General features: G+C 34.2%; 2 protein-coding genes across 9 annotated transcripts; both read right to left on the bottom strand.

Annotated features, from left to right (window-relative positions):
• Nucleotides 1–849: 849 nt before the first annotated feature.
• Nucleotides 850–5,765, bottom strand: LOC114169125 (protein GRAVITROPIC IN THE LIGHT 1-like). Of its 8 annotated transcripts, none has more exons than XM_028054162.2 (4): nucleotides 5,386–5,765; nucleotides 4,803–4,964; nucleotides 2,852–2,930; nucleotides 850–2,652 (listed from the first exon to the last, which is right to left on the bottom strand). In XM_028054162.2, the coding sequence occupies exon 4, from the start codon at nucleotides 2,650–2,652 to the stop codon at nucleotides 1,279–1,281; it is 1,374 nt and encodes a 457-aa protein (XP_027909963.2). In that variant the 5' UTR covers nucleotides 2,852–2,930; nucleotides 4,803–4,964; nucleotides 5,386–5,765; the 3' UTR covers nucleotides 850–1,278. The 8 variants fall into 8 exon arrangements, with proteins under 8 accessions (XP_027909963.2, XP_027909966.2, XP_085525086.1 ...); XM_028054165.2 differs by having other exon boundaries at nucleotides 4,803–4,943; XM_085668960.1 differs by having other exon boundaries at nucleotides 850–2,930.
• Nucleotides 5,766–11,493: 5,728 nt separating this feature from the next.
• Nucleotides 11,494–12,743, bottom strand: LOC146880958 (uncharacterized). The gene is made up of 4 exons (XM_085669191.1): nucleotides 12,684–12,743; nucleotides 12,413–12,527; nucleotides 11,911–12,236; nucleotides 11,494–11,649 (listed from the first exon to the last, which is right to left on the bottom strand). Exons 1-4 carry the CDS (start codon nucleotides 12,741–12,743, stop codon nucleotides 11,494–11,496), a joined length of 657 nt encoding a protein of 218 aa, XP_085525317.1.
• Nucleotides 12,744–14,093: the final 1,350 nt, after the last annotated feature.

The raw sequence follows: 14,093 nt of genomic DNA, 5'->3' as shown, positions 1-14,093 counted from the left end.
AGTTTCTTAAAATATTTTTAATTGAATTTTTATGAATTTTTTATTTATAATTAAAAAAAATTGTATTTCTCAGATACGTATTTTTATTTAACTTTTGGAGTGATGTAACTATTATTTTCTGTTATTATCTAGTTTATTAGTTTATTTCCCTGCCAAGTGATTTTTAGGTTAGCCATACACTTCATATGTTTCTAGCTGTCCAAGCTATTCATATGTTATTTTCAAAAGTTTTGACAAAAATTTACAGTGCACCTTCTTGAACAATATGATATCTTACATAGTAAATCTTTAACACTCCCAAACATTATTTAATTAACGGAAAAATATAGGACACAAACATTATCGAGAAATATAAGATATTTGAGTACTATATATGAAAATTAGTAAATATTTAGTTAAAAATACTCAATTTATCATAACCTTAAACTTAAGCCATATAGTTATAGATTAACATAAACAAATTTGTTGAGAATGATTTTTCAAAAGAAATACTAATTGACTTTTTCTTAGAAACTTCTTTCAATGCTACTGATCTCAAATTCATAAACTCCAAACTATTTAATACTGTCATAAAATTCATTAAGGAAAAACCCATTTCTCATAATATGAAAGATAAATAACTCAGCCTAAAAAGCTAGTAAAATGATCAATGATGAAAAAAAAAACAAATAAATAGAACATATATGGCTAATAAAATGAATCTAAAGTTAAATTACTTGAAAATCCATTTGCTGAAACTGCATTCATTTCCATTAAATTAGTCCAAGACAAAGCCATAAAATATCCAAGACTTGTATCTATACCAAGACAAAACATTATGGAAGAAAAGGAAAAAACCTAAGAAGAGCATAACAAAATTACCACCAACATTATTATGTACATGACATATGCAATGTTCGGTAAAGATGCATTCCAGCTAAGACCACCTCTGCCACCGGCCTAATATCAACAAAATTTGGGGCATGCATCTGATTAATTAAACTTCATAGTAAGAAGAAGAAAAAAAAAACATTCTGAACAAAAAGGACACTTCCCAATGCAAGGGTTCACGCGCTTCCTTTAGAAACTGGCCAAAATACAAATGGACAAGAAAACGCCCTATTGAACCATGGCAGAAGGGTGGGTCCCCACAAGCACAGAGCCATGCACTGCACAAGCCATGTCCTCCCAAAAGTTCAACTAAAAACATTGGCTTCCACTTCACCAACCTATTGCATGGTGGGGTCAACCACTGATGAAAAACACCATTTTTTTCTACTGCTACTGGAACTAATACTACTACCTTTTTTGCTTTCTGCATGTGGATTTTTTTACCATGGCTTGTGAGAGGTAAACTTGGCACTGTATGAGAGTTTTACCGATCCTAAACCCTGGAAGAACAGTGAAAGCAACTTGTGGCTCAGATTCCACTGCCATTTCTTCATCATTTTCATTTTCATTCTCATTCACACTCTCCATGTACACATCAGAGAATCTGCAACCCTTCCCCACTTGAAAGATTGAAGCTTGAGACTCAAAGGAGAAGGCCAAGCAGTGTAGAAGCCACACCCTCTTGGCCATCTCAGCAAACGAGGTGAAGAAGTTGGTGTTAGGAAACTCTCCACCATTCAGCAGGTTCCTCTGATTCACGTTGCCAAAGAATGATGCCTCCATCTTGGGATGAACAAGTCTCAAGAACTTGATCCTGCAGAATTTTGCAAATGGTGACTTTGGCTTCGCCGAAAGAAATTCCATCGCTTTCACTGGTTTTAGCTCGTTGAACCTCCCAAAGAACAGTTGCCTCTTGTTTTTATCCGGCAGGGATTCATTGGGTAAGGAGAAGTTAGGGATGTTGAAAGAATCAAACATCTCCCTACACACAAATGACTCAATTGCAAAACACTTGTGATCTTCTTTCCAGTAATCCACATTCTGCTCGATAATGGCATTCACTGAAGCATCAATATCCCAACCTGCAGATCTCATCTCATTCACCAACAGTTTCACAAAGTTTCGAATGGACCTAACGGTGTGGCGAAGAACAGTAACAAAATGGCTGGGACTTAGCCCTGAAATGTGGAGATTGTCAAGAACTGATAATGATCCACTTTGATTTAACCTCTTCTCAATTGACCTGTTCTGCTTGTTAGCTTCCTCTAGCTTTTCTCGGAGAAATGTAATCTCAGATTCCTTGAGCCGAACCTGTGATTCTAACTTCTGCCCTGTGATCTCAAATGTTTTGTTCACACTCTCTAACTCCTTCAACTTAGCTTGAAGAATTGCTCTATCCGGTGAAGGATCAAATTGCTTTTTAAAGAAACACTGCTTTATCTCAGACAAGGTCTTGAACTCTGAGACTATCAATTGATCAGCAGCTTGAATCACATCAGGGTCATAAGGAGACTGAGCATGCTGCAGCTGAGCATATGAAGCTTTCACAGTCGAAATGCTGGCAAATGCTTTTGCAAGCGAAGCTTCTGTGGCCTTTCTTTTCTGAAGTTCTTCCTCTTCTTCTTTGATTATATTTGCTTCATTGTTGAGATCTGCATCCCCTTTCTTCAGTCCATCAACTGGTGCAATTCCTGTCACTGCTCTAACATGAAGAACTTTGGCGAATGTGCGAGCCAACTTGCTCTTGCTTGGTGTCACTGCTGAAGGCTTAACTGATTCCATCTGCAGAAACATTACAACATAGCAAATGAAGGTGAAAAAAGAGAAGTGTGTTAAAGGGTTTAAAAAGACAAACAAGGGCAATAAAGTCTTAACAATAGTGGTCATGATGAGTGTGTTTAGAAAAAGAAAAAAGCATTATGCTTTAATGCTTAGATCGAGGCCTTTAGTGGAGGCTGGAATTTTTCTTTTTGTTCTTCACCTGTAAAAGTTTAATGTTTGGCAACTTTCAAAGACTGCAAAAAGACATTTCTAACCAAGCTTATTTAGAAGACAAGGACCTGAAAGAATAAAGAATGAAGGACATAATCAAAAGATGCATTAAATTAAGTCATGCTACATCCACGTAACACTAGGCATCATGTACAAGGTGGCAATTACCAACGTGAACATAAATGAAACCATTATGGCAAGAAAAAGAAGATAATTCAGTGGTTGAACCGACTTAAGAGAATGTACACATTATATATACTCTTTGAAAATAAAAGGTTTTATAATAGAAAAAGGAAAGCTTAAAGCCAAAATTTAACACCGACTCAGCCAAAAAAACACAGGGCCCTCATTTCTGCATATTTTACTGTGATTTTACATCTATATCAGGCCTTGTTTGGCTTCCTATAATTTCGGTTCAAAGAGCATATGAGAATTGGCCCATCAGTCAAACTAGTCAGAACTTCTGTACAAAAGGGTCAGATTAATAGTTTATCTTCAGTGTATATTGATTATGAAAATAATAAATGATTACAACCATAATCAACACTGATCCTGTTCACTTCCCATGTCTTAGAAAGGCAACTTTAGTCAACAAAATATGCATAATCTCAAATAAATAGTTAAATCCAAAAGTAAATTCAAGTGATCTACCTTTGTAGGACAATCATTACATGATGCTAAATGATATTTTAATTATGAGTATTTCAGTAACAATTATCAGACTCAGAATTAGTTTTGATGACAATATATATATATATATATATATATATATATATATATATATATATATATATATATATTCATCTGATGCATAACCCCCCTAGGATTCCCTGAAATCTTCATATTCAACAGGTAAAGATCAGGCATAGCAGTAACTCGGTAGTGTCTGCAATATAGGACACATTATGAAAGTGAATATCTGACATGGAACTTTTAAATTCAACATGATGACAATGAGAAAAACGTATCAACCTCATCAGGAATCATCCAATCACTACATGGTAAAAGAGATACCTTTCTCCACTTCTCACTATATGCCTAGAAGGACCCTTTAAACCTTCTCAAATGTAACTAACAATCTACTAATTGTAGTTCAGAAATATCATAGTAAATAGAACAAATAAAAGTAATTAATTCAATAGAAATTCAGAAACTGATGAAAAGACTGTACTTCAAAGCCTCTCTCATTTTCCAAACATTCTAACGTGTTTGGTTTTTTATCCAAGCTTCAAAGGGACGTTGAAATTACTCACATAACATTGGTTTTCGATGGAAAAGCAAACAGACCCTTGTTCCTTCTCCAGACAAAAAATTACAGAATGAAAACTGTTTATCTGAAAGGTAAAAAAACACATAACAAGAACAAGCACCATTTTTTTACAGCCATTGAATCCTTACTTCCACTTCTGTCATTTCAAAATCCACTACACAGACATTCACATGACTAGTCTTAGAAAAGTCAAAACAATACAAGATTAGATTCTTTGGTGCTTTCAAAATCCACCAGACACAGGACAAGTTACCTTATAAAAACACAACACTAGACCATGGGGCCTTATAAAACATTAACCCAGTTCCTTATTTCATCCAAAAAATACCAACCTCTCCCAACAGTCCACAACAAACAAAATCCGTTATAGATGCTAGAAACCTAGTATTAACCATGATATCAACAGCCATAAAGATCAAACAAAAGCGCCAAAACAAAGCATCTTCATGCCTTCTGGCAATCAAAATCACAACTTTTATGTTTCCCACTAATGGCCACAACCACAAGTCCTTTTTATTATTGATGGATGTTATGCCTAGATAAACACTAAGCAAGTCAAAACCCAAAAAGATTAGAGTGAATGATAAAACTAAAAACAATCAAAAACAAAATCAAACATTAACGGCTTAACCATTGATTTGACAAGCCAAGGGATTTCATTTCACTGTACCTTATAAAATCTTCCGAGAAACAAGGAGAGAAGTAGTGTGTGTTAACCTCTCCTCATAGTAAAACGTAAATCTCACGAAAACAGAGACAGAACAAAACAACTCAAAGATATGATGCTTGTCCAAGCGAAAACTTCAAGCACCTGCAAAATCAAACGCCCTTCCTAAGAAAAGCCATCAACAAACAGTAAGAAGAAGAGTTTATTTTCTTTCCGTCCAAAACACCAGAAAGGTTAAAAACAAAAACACCCCAAAGGCAAAAGAATGAAAACTTACAACCAAGTTAATATAAAGTGCCCAAAGTCAACAAAATGATCACCAAAACGTGTTTGCAACAAAAACGCGTTAAAAAGATAGTAGTACAAACACAGACTTTACATTTTACCTTCAAACGGGTAGCACCAAAAGTTTATGTTTTTGAATTAAATTTCTGTCCCCTCGTCATCAATATAAAGAGAAAAAACGGAAACCGAAACGGAAATGGAAACAGAAACGGCCAATAGCGAATAAACATAAACAAAAAATAAGAAAAATAAAAACGTTTAATGTCTTAGTGAAGTTTCTTATGAAGTTTCCTCAGCTAACCTGAACAAGGAAAATGAATGAATGGTAGAAAAAACTGAAAATGGCCCACTTGACCCTTTGGTCCAATCTCTTCAAAGACCCGTTCTTGTTATTGTGTTGTGTGATTGATTCCCTTGTTTTCTTCTTCTGAGACTCCCTGGTTTATTTTTCGTCCCTTAGAAAACCTCGTCGCTGGGTTTATGGGCTGTTGTGTTGTGTGTTTTATTTATTTTTTATATGTATCTTTTTTTTTTCAGCGTCCCTTTCGCAATGGCAGAGACAGAAATACGATAGCTGTAATGTGAGAGAGAGAAAAAAAATCCAGAGAGAGAGAGAGATCTAGAGAGAGAAAGTGTGTGTGATGACGAACAGGGACAAGGGTGGATATGTTGGGAGATGACAACACTCTCTGGGCATTGGGAATTTAAAAGGCCGCAGAGTGTTGTGTCGCTTTCGGTAATTTTGAGGCTGTTTTTATGCCCTTGGAGTACCAAGGTTTTACGTGTTGCGTTCGAGGGCGGGAAGGGTAGGGATGGAATTTCACAGAGGATTGTTCCGTGTGCATGAATAAAAAGACTTGGAAATCGAAAATTCCTTATTCTAAATAAGATTTAATACGTTTTTATTTTTTCTATACTCACACTTAGAATTCTTCTTTATTTTAAATTTAATATATTTTGTTATTTAAATTTTAAAAATAAATAAATATAATTATTATAGTCTAATTATATATTTTTTAGTTTGTTAAACGATTTTTCATAATTAGAACTTATATAAATAACTTAACTGTGAATCTAAAACGATGGAGTCAGACTAAAATATTATATTCGTCTATTTTAAAAATTTAAGATGAAAAATATATTTGAATTAATGATAAAATTTAATTTTGTTTTGTGTTCAAATTTAGAAATTAAAATCATATTTAATTTATTATTTAATAAGTGACAGATCTATGTGTACACAAGAGTGTGCAGGTGCATCCTTGATTTTCTTAAAATTATTACCAAGTATTCAAAAATGTTTTATTTTGTTCCTCTAATCTTACATATTTGAATATGTTGGTTGTTGCTCTATAATAGACCCATGTATAGTTGAAAGTGTACAATTATACTACTTGACTTATCCCATCAACTTAGAGTCAAACATCCGTCCCTGATTATAATATTATAATATAGTGGTCTTAAATTATTAATTATTACTTTAGAAAAAAAAAGTTAATAGTTTTTTTTAATCTTTTTATTATTATCTTAAATATTTTAATTTAATTTGAATGTATCGTTTAAAAAGTAAAGTAATATAAATATTTTCATTAATGTTATATGACAGAGTAAATATGTTAATAAATGTATTAATATATGACATTAATTTATATTAATTAATTATTTGTTTATTTTTAATTAGTCAATTCAATGTGATTAATGATGTGCATTTATTTTTTATATCACATGTAATTATTATAAGGAGATGTTAATGAGCGTTTAAGGACATTGTTCTATTTAAAGTTTAATCAATGAATATTGAATTTTATAAAAGTTGTAATTATAATATTAAATGAATATGACCATAATAATTATTGATATACTTTTACTTTATTTAGAAGATAAAATTGTCTACAAGTATTATACAATTATGATGGTCAAAATGGACTACCTGACCTGGCACGTGTCGACTCATCATGGATTGGTCACTTAGTAAGCCAACCCACTCAGCTCACTTATTAGCAAGTCAAAAAATTTGAACCTGACTCAACCCACCATGGGTTGGTGGGTTAAACGGGTTAGCTCACTAACTCAATTAAAAATAAATACAATTCTTTTCTTTCGTCCTAAACAAACTAAATTTTAGTTGTGATTAAAATCTAAACCAAAATCACAAAAATATTATGTTTGCATTTGTCAACCCAATATGTTGGCTAAAAAAAACAACCCAACTCAACCCAAATACAAAAAAATTGTGTGACTCTTTATCTGTAGGTGGGTTGGTGCTAGTTCACCACGGGTTCAACCTGGGTAAGCTAGGTTCTTGGTGGGTCATATCAAAAATTAACTCGTACTGAAATTTTTAAAAAACTTTGAACCTAACCCGACTCGAACCGTGGTGAATCGGGTTGGTCCACAGGTTCTGACCCACTTTGACAACTCTATATACAACTCTAATTGATAATTTATTTGTGATGCACTAAAAAATAATAATTAAATAATGAAATAATTATATTTTAATATTGCTAAAAATTAAAATATAATTAAACATAAAAAACTTAAATTAATAGAAAATAAAATATTATTTGTTTTTTCAATAAAGAAGATAAAAATAATTAATATAATATTGTTTTGATTAATAAAACATACAATATTTTATTTTTTGTTAAATAATTTTTTATGTTTAATTATATTTTAATTTTTAGTAACATTAAAATATAATTATTTTATTGTTTAATTATTTTTTAACTTTTTTTTCATCAAATAAATTATTAATTACAAATGTATAATACTTATGAGTATTTTTGTCCTCTAAAAAAAGTAAAAGTGCACTAATAACTATTAAGATCATAATTTAGTTAATATTAGGATTATCTACGAACTTTTACAAAATTCAATGTTCATTAATTATACTTTAAAGAGAGCTATCAGGACTATTACTTAGCAAGACCTTATTATAATATTATTTTGTAACACCATCATAGAAAATATATAATATAAATTAAAATAGAGTTTAAATATGTACAAAATATACATAAATATAAAATATTTATAAAAGATAAATTAAAATAAAATCATTATTTTCATTTATGTTGTTTTTATACTTGTATCTATATTTGTTCAATTTTATATAATATAGTGATAGTATATTATTACAAGGATAAGTTAATGAAATAGATTTCCAAGATAAAATATATATATAAATAATATAATTTAATGGATAATCCATAAACATTTCAATATTAATCATGTGTGTTATATTAAGTATATATGAGAGGATATTAAATCAATGAAATATCAAATGACACCTTTTGAAAAACTTATATGTCTCACTAAAGACTAAAGACTAATATCTAATCCAAATCAATCACTATGTTTACAAGTGAATCTAAAAATAATTGATTATGATAGGTTCATTGCAATCCAAAGGAATTTAATAACACAACTTTAAACAACTAAAAAACTATTAATACAAACCATAATTTGTTCAAATATCATCCTTCATTCATATCAATTTAACATTGGTCATTCAAATTCATTACGTATATGTTCATTCCCATCAAGCTTATAAACTAACATCGAATATTTTTGCTTCAAATACCCACAACTTAGACTAATTTGTCTTGAATGTAGTAATATAACATAAAACTAATAACACATACACAAAAATCATCTCAAACTCAAACATTTAAAATATACTAAAACAATACACAACTATGCATAAAACTAAAGATATTGTGACCACATCACCATCATATCCAAATCATTTATCGCCAGGTTTTATAAAAAACATAAATAGCTTTTCTTACTTAAAATCTATTTCTACTAACCAACTTCCAAATTCAAAAGTAAAACTATTCAAAATCTAGAGACTTAAAGTGTATCTAAACATATCAAAATTTTAGTGTAAGTTTAACCAAGTTGAGAGGATCATCTTTATCGATTAACTCCACTAAGATTGATAAAAAAAATCATAAGAAAAAGAAGACAAGTGTAAAGACCTAGAAAATGGTATTTTAAAATTGATAGTGTCTTTAAAATAATGAGACTCAATTATTTTAATATTAAAACGTTAAAGTATAAATAGAAATTTGATAAACTAGTTTTATTACTTTAAAACACTTTATCTCTCCAAAAATTACTTTCCTAGAGTATTTTGACTTCTCTCTAAGCCTTCTCACCCTCAGTTCATCTTTTGAAGATCTAAGATTGTTGGAGTGATCCTCCCGACAAGCTCTTCACTTCTATCTGATCAATTTCTAAATCTAAGTAAGTTGGTATTTTGCCTTTTTCCTCATCCAAAATTGTCTTGCTTCTTGCATGTGAGCTTACTTCACTTGCATGTGTTATTTTAATAATCTATATGAGTCTCTTATGATCAATGATCATAATGACATGTCCTGATTCTTCTTGTCATATTTCTATGTATAGATAGAGCATCATGTGGAGTTAGATGAGTTTTGGTATTCTTAGAGATGTTTGGACCGTCTTTTAAAGGTGAGGGGAGCCAATTTATATCTTTTGCATGTTGAGTAGTTTAGTTGGTGTTGGAAAATGGGATTTTTTTTGTGTTTTAAAATTGTGAATTTGTGATCTTCTAAATATGTGATGATGAACTGTGTGGTTAAGATGTTAAATTGATGATTGAATTGTGTATTATTTTTGAATCTTTGTAGAATCATGTTTATTATGCATTGTATTTTTGAAAAAGCTTAAAAGTTATTGATATGTTGTTGAGAATGCCTTTATGATATTTGAATTGGGTAATATGCCTTTGTGATATGTTGTTAAGAAAACAAACACAAGCAAAAGGGTAAGCTAGAGTAAAAAAAGAAATTTTGAACATGTCATAAGAAGTAGATAATTAAAACAGATTATATCCATGCAAAATAGTAGGCATTCAATCATGCGATAGCAAACAAACATGACTCTATGACTCAATTATCCAGATACATATAATAAGATCGGATTCACTGAATGTCTGCACTTGTGGTGGCCTCTATTGCTCTACAGAGCCATTGCCAATAGGTTTCACCCTACCACACACAAGATTAGCCCATGATCATATATGGTCATTATCCTGCCAGAGACTAGGCCTCCTACTACTATCACCACTTGAATTAGTCTACTCTACATAAGACTGATTGATTCTTTAGAGTTCCAGGATGCAACCTTACATGAATCCTTATCTAATTATATACACTACAACACCACCATGAAGTCTCCCCAATAGGCTCATGGAATTACGTCTATCTCATACAACAACCATGTTCCTCACACCATATTCACATGATATCTCAAAACATTGCATTCTCATGTCCAAGACCAACCAACCAACAAATCCATTTATTATTTCACACCAAATATAGTAAAATTTTGGTCCCATTAAAGCATACCAAACATGCATGATCACATACTTCAAGCTTGAAAGGTAAATAAACAATCAAAGAACAATTTAAGCCAGTATAGTGTTTTCTGCACAAGTCTCGCCCAAGCTAGAGGTCCTCACTCAGGCAAAAGAGATTCTCTCGTTCAAGCGAGCCAATCTCACCTAGGCAAGGGCTCGAATAGTAAACACTGTAGATTTCTACGAGTTCTCGCTTAAGTGAGACCTTCTCGCTTGAGTGAGATGACTCATCGCCCAAAATAAAAGCTCGTCGCTTGAGCGAGAGTTTGAGTAGAAACAAGGGGCAAACTTCTACTATTTTTGCCTATGCGAAAATCACTCACTTGGGCAAAAATAGCAGGTTCCTCCCCTACTCGTGCATGCAACACCAGATATCAATACCAAATACGAGCAATATATTTTCACACATTCACCAGCATCACTCAAGCATAAAAAAGTGAAACAGACCCATAGCAAGCATAATAACTTGAAAGCATGCAAAACCCTAGCTTTCCTTACCTTTGGCAGATGCTATCACTTTTGACAAGATGAGCCCTAAGAGGAAAAGAGCATTACAAATCCAAAATAGTTTAAGACACTGAAAAATAAGTACATAGTGACTAGAATAAGGCTCCAGAGACAACCCAAGATAGAGCCAAGGCAACAGGAATGAAAAAGAGAAGAGGAGGTTTGAGCTCAACTTACACGAAGGAAGAGTTCGAGTAGCTCTAGGGAGGTTCTAGTTGTGCCCTAGCAGAGCTTCTGCTCAAAAGATGGAGAATGGAGAGGAACTATTTTTAGAGAAAAGAAATAGAATGAAGGGGTAAGTGGCTGGAAAGGGTCTTGAGGTTACTAAGTGGGTTGACCTTGGGCTCACTAAGAAGGCCAAGCCCTTAACTTATAAGACAAAAAGAAAGGGGTATAACAATCTCCCCAATAACAAATTTTTGACCTCGAAAATTAAGACGTACCAGAAAATAGATGCGGATATGACTTCCTCATATCCTCCTCTAGCTCCCAAGTAGAGTCACTTGTCCTCCGGTCCTAGATGACCTTGACAAGACTGATGGTTTTTCCCCTGAGCTTCTTAACTTGACGATCCTCTAAACCAACTGGTTGTACCTTTATTGTGAGATGCTCCATAACTTGCACATCCTCAACTTCCAACACGTGAGATGGGTCAGGCACATACTTCCTCAACTGCGAGACATGGAAAACCGAATGAAGATTAGCAAACTGAGGTAAAGCAATCTCATACGCCACTGGCCCAATCCTTCCCAAGATTTGATATAGACTAAGAAACTTAGGAGAAAGCTTCCTTGAGCGGATAGCCCTTCCCACATTGGTAGTTCGGGTCACCCTCAAGAACACGTGATCCCCAGTCGCGAACTCCAAGGGTCTCCTTCTTTGATATGAATATGCTTTCTGCCTACTCTAAGATGCCTGCAACCTATCTCTCACCAACTTCATCTTCTCTATGGTCTGTTTTAACAACTCTGGCCCAAATAACACTGATTCGTCATCTCGGTACCAATACAAGGGAGTCCTACATCTTCTCCCATACAAGGCTTCATACAGTGTCATCCCTATGCTCGCTTGGTAACTGTTGTTGTAGCTAAACTCCACCAACGGTAGCACTTCATCCCAACTGCTAAGATGATCCAACACACAAGTCCTCAACAGATCTTCCAAGGACTGGATCACTCTGATTGCCCATATGTTTGAGGATGATAAGCAAAAATCATCCTCAACCAAATTCCCAAAGCATCTTGCAGTATCTGCTATAACTTAGAAGTGAACCGCAAGTTTCTGTCAGACACAATGCTACAGGGCATCCCATGCAACCTCACGATCTCCTTGATGTATCATTAAGCGAACTTGACCATGAACATCCTCAAATTCAATGCCAAGAAGTGAGCACTCTTGGTCAACCTGTCCACCACAACCTAGATCGCATCATGACCTCTCAAGGTTCGTGACAAATGGATAACAAAATCCATAGTTATGCTATCCCACTTCCACATTGGTATATCTAAAGGTTGTAGTGTTCCACCGGGTCTATGATGCTCAACCTTCGCCTTTTGAAAAGTCAAACAAGCGGATACAAACTATGCCACATCCTTCTTCATGCCCTGCCACCAGAAGGTCTCCTTGAGATCTCGGTACATCTTAGTCATGCTAGGAAGCAAGCTAAGACGACTCTTGTGTCTTTCCTCAAGGATCAACCTCCTCACCTCAGCATCTGTTGGTACACAAACCCTGCCTATGAACCTCAACACACCATCACTACCCATGGCCAACTTCTTCGCTTGATCTGATCCAAGTAACTCTTTCACCTTCTACAAACTATCATCCATCGATTGTCTTTCCTTGATTAAGCTCAAAAAGTCACTAGATATAGTCAGGGTACTACATCTAATGAATTCTAGTTCCAACTCAACTTGCAGTTTCATATATCTGAACCCTTCTATCAACTCCAACTCCTTGATCATGAGGTGTGCCACATGCATTGTCTTCCTACTCAAAGAATCTGTCACCATGTTAGCCTTCCCCAAATGATATAGGAGTTTGAAGTCATAGTCCTTCAAGAACTCTATCCACCTGCTCTGCCTCATATTCAACTCCTTTTGATCAAACAGATACTTGAGGCTCTTATGATCACTGAACATGCAAAACTGTGCACCATAGAGATAGTGCCTCCAGATCTTCAAGGCAAACATCACCACTACCAACTCTAGATTATGAGTGGGGTAATTCTTCTCATGAACCTTAAGCTGCCTTGAAGCATATGCTACTACCTTCCTTTCTTGCATCAACACACAACCCAATCTTTGATGAGAGACATCATAGTAAACCTCAAAGGGTTAACAACATCGGGGATAACGAAGATCAAAGCACTAGTCAACCTTTGCTTAAGCTCTCAAAAGCTTTCCTCACACCTAGCAATCCAAACAAAAGGTTGGTCCTTCTTGGTAAGTTGTGTCAAAGGCACCACTATCTTGGAGAATCCCTCTATGAATCTCATGTAGTAGCCAGCTAGACCCATAAAGCTCCTGATCTTTGTCACTGACTTTGGACGTTCCTACCTTATCAAAGCTTCCACCTTAGCTGGATCCACCGCTATACCCTGAATTGATATTACATGCCCCAATAACTGAACTTCCTTAAGCCAAAAAGCACACTTCGACAACTTAGTATACAACTACTTCTCCCTCAGAATTCCAAGCACTATCCTTAGATGCTCGACGTGTTCCTCATGAGTCTTGAAATAGATGAGTATGTTGTCTATAAAGACCACGACAAACTTATCTAAAAATAGCCTAAAGATCCTATTCATGTAAACCATGAACAAGGCTAGAGCATTGGTCATACTAAAAGGCATAACCACATACTTGTAGTGCCCATATCTGGATCTAAAGGCTGTCTTCGAAACATCCTCCGCCTTCACCAAAATTTGGATATACCCTGAGCGTAGATCAACCTTGGAGAACATCAATCCCCCATGCAACTGATCTATCAAATCATTTATCCTTGGCAAGACATACTTTTTCTTGATAGTCATCTTGTTCAACTGTCTATAGTCCACACACAACCTCGAACTACCATCTTTCTTCCTGACCAACAACACTGACGCTCCCCACGAT

This window comes from Vigna unguiculata, chromosome 11, assembly GCF_037176805.1.
Source record: "Vigna unguiculata cultivar grain cowpea cultivar isolate G323 ecotype 2 chromosome 11, ASM3717680v1, whole genome shotgun sequence".
In the NCBI taxonomy this organism is placed as follows: domain Eukaryota; kingdom Viridiplantae; phylum Streptophyta; class Magnoliopsida; order Fabales; family Fabaceae; genus Vigna; species Vigna unguiculata.
Note: the sequence above shows the minus strand (reverse complement) of the source record. Positions and strands in the feature narration are given on the sequence as shown.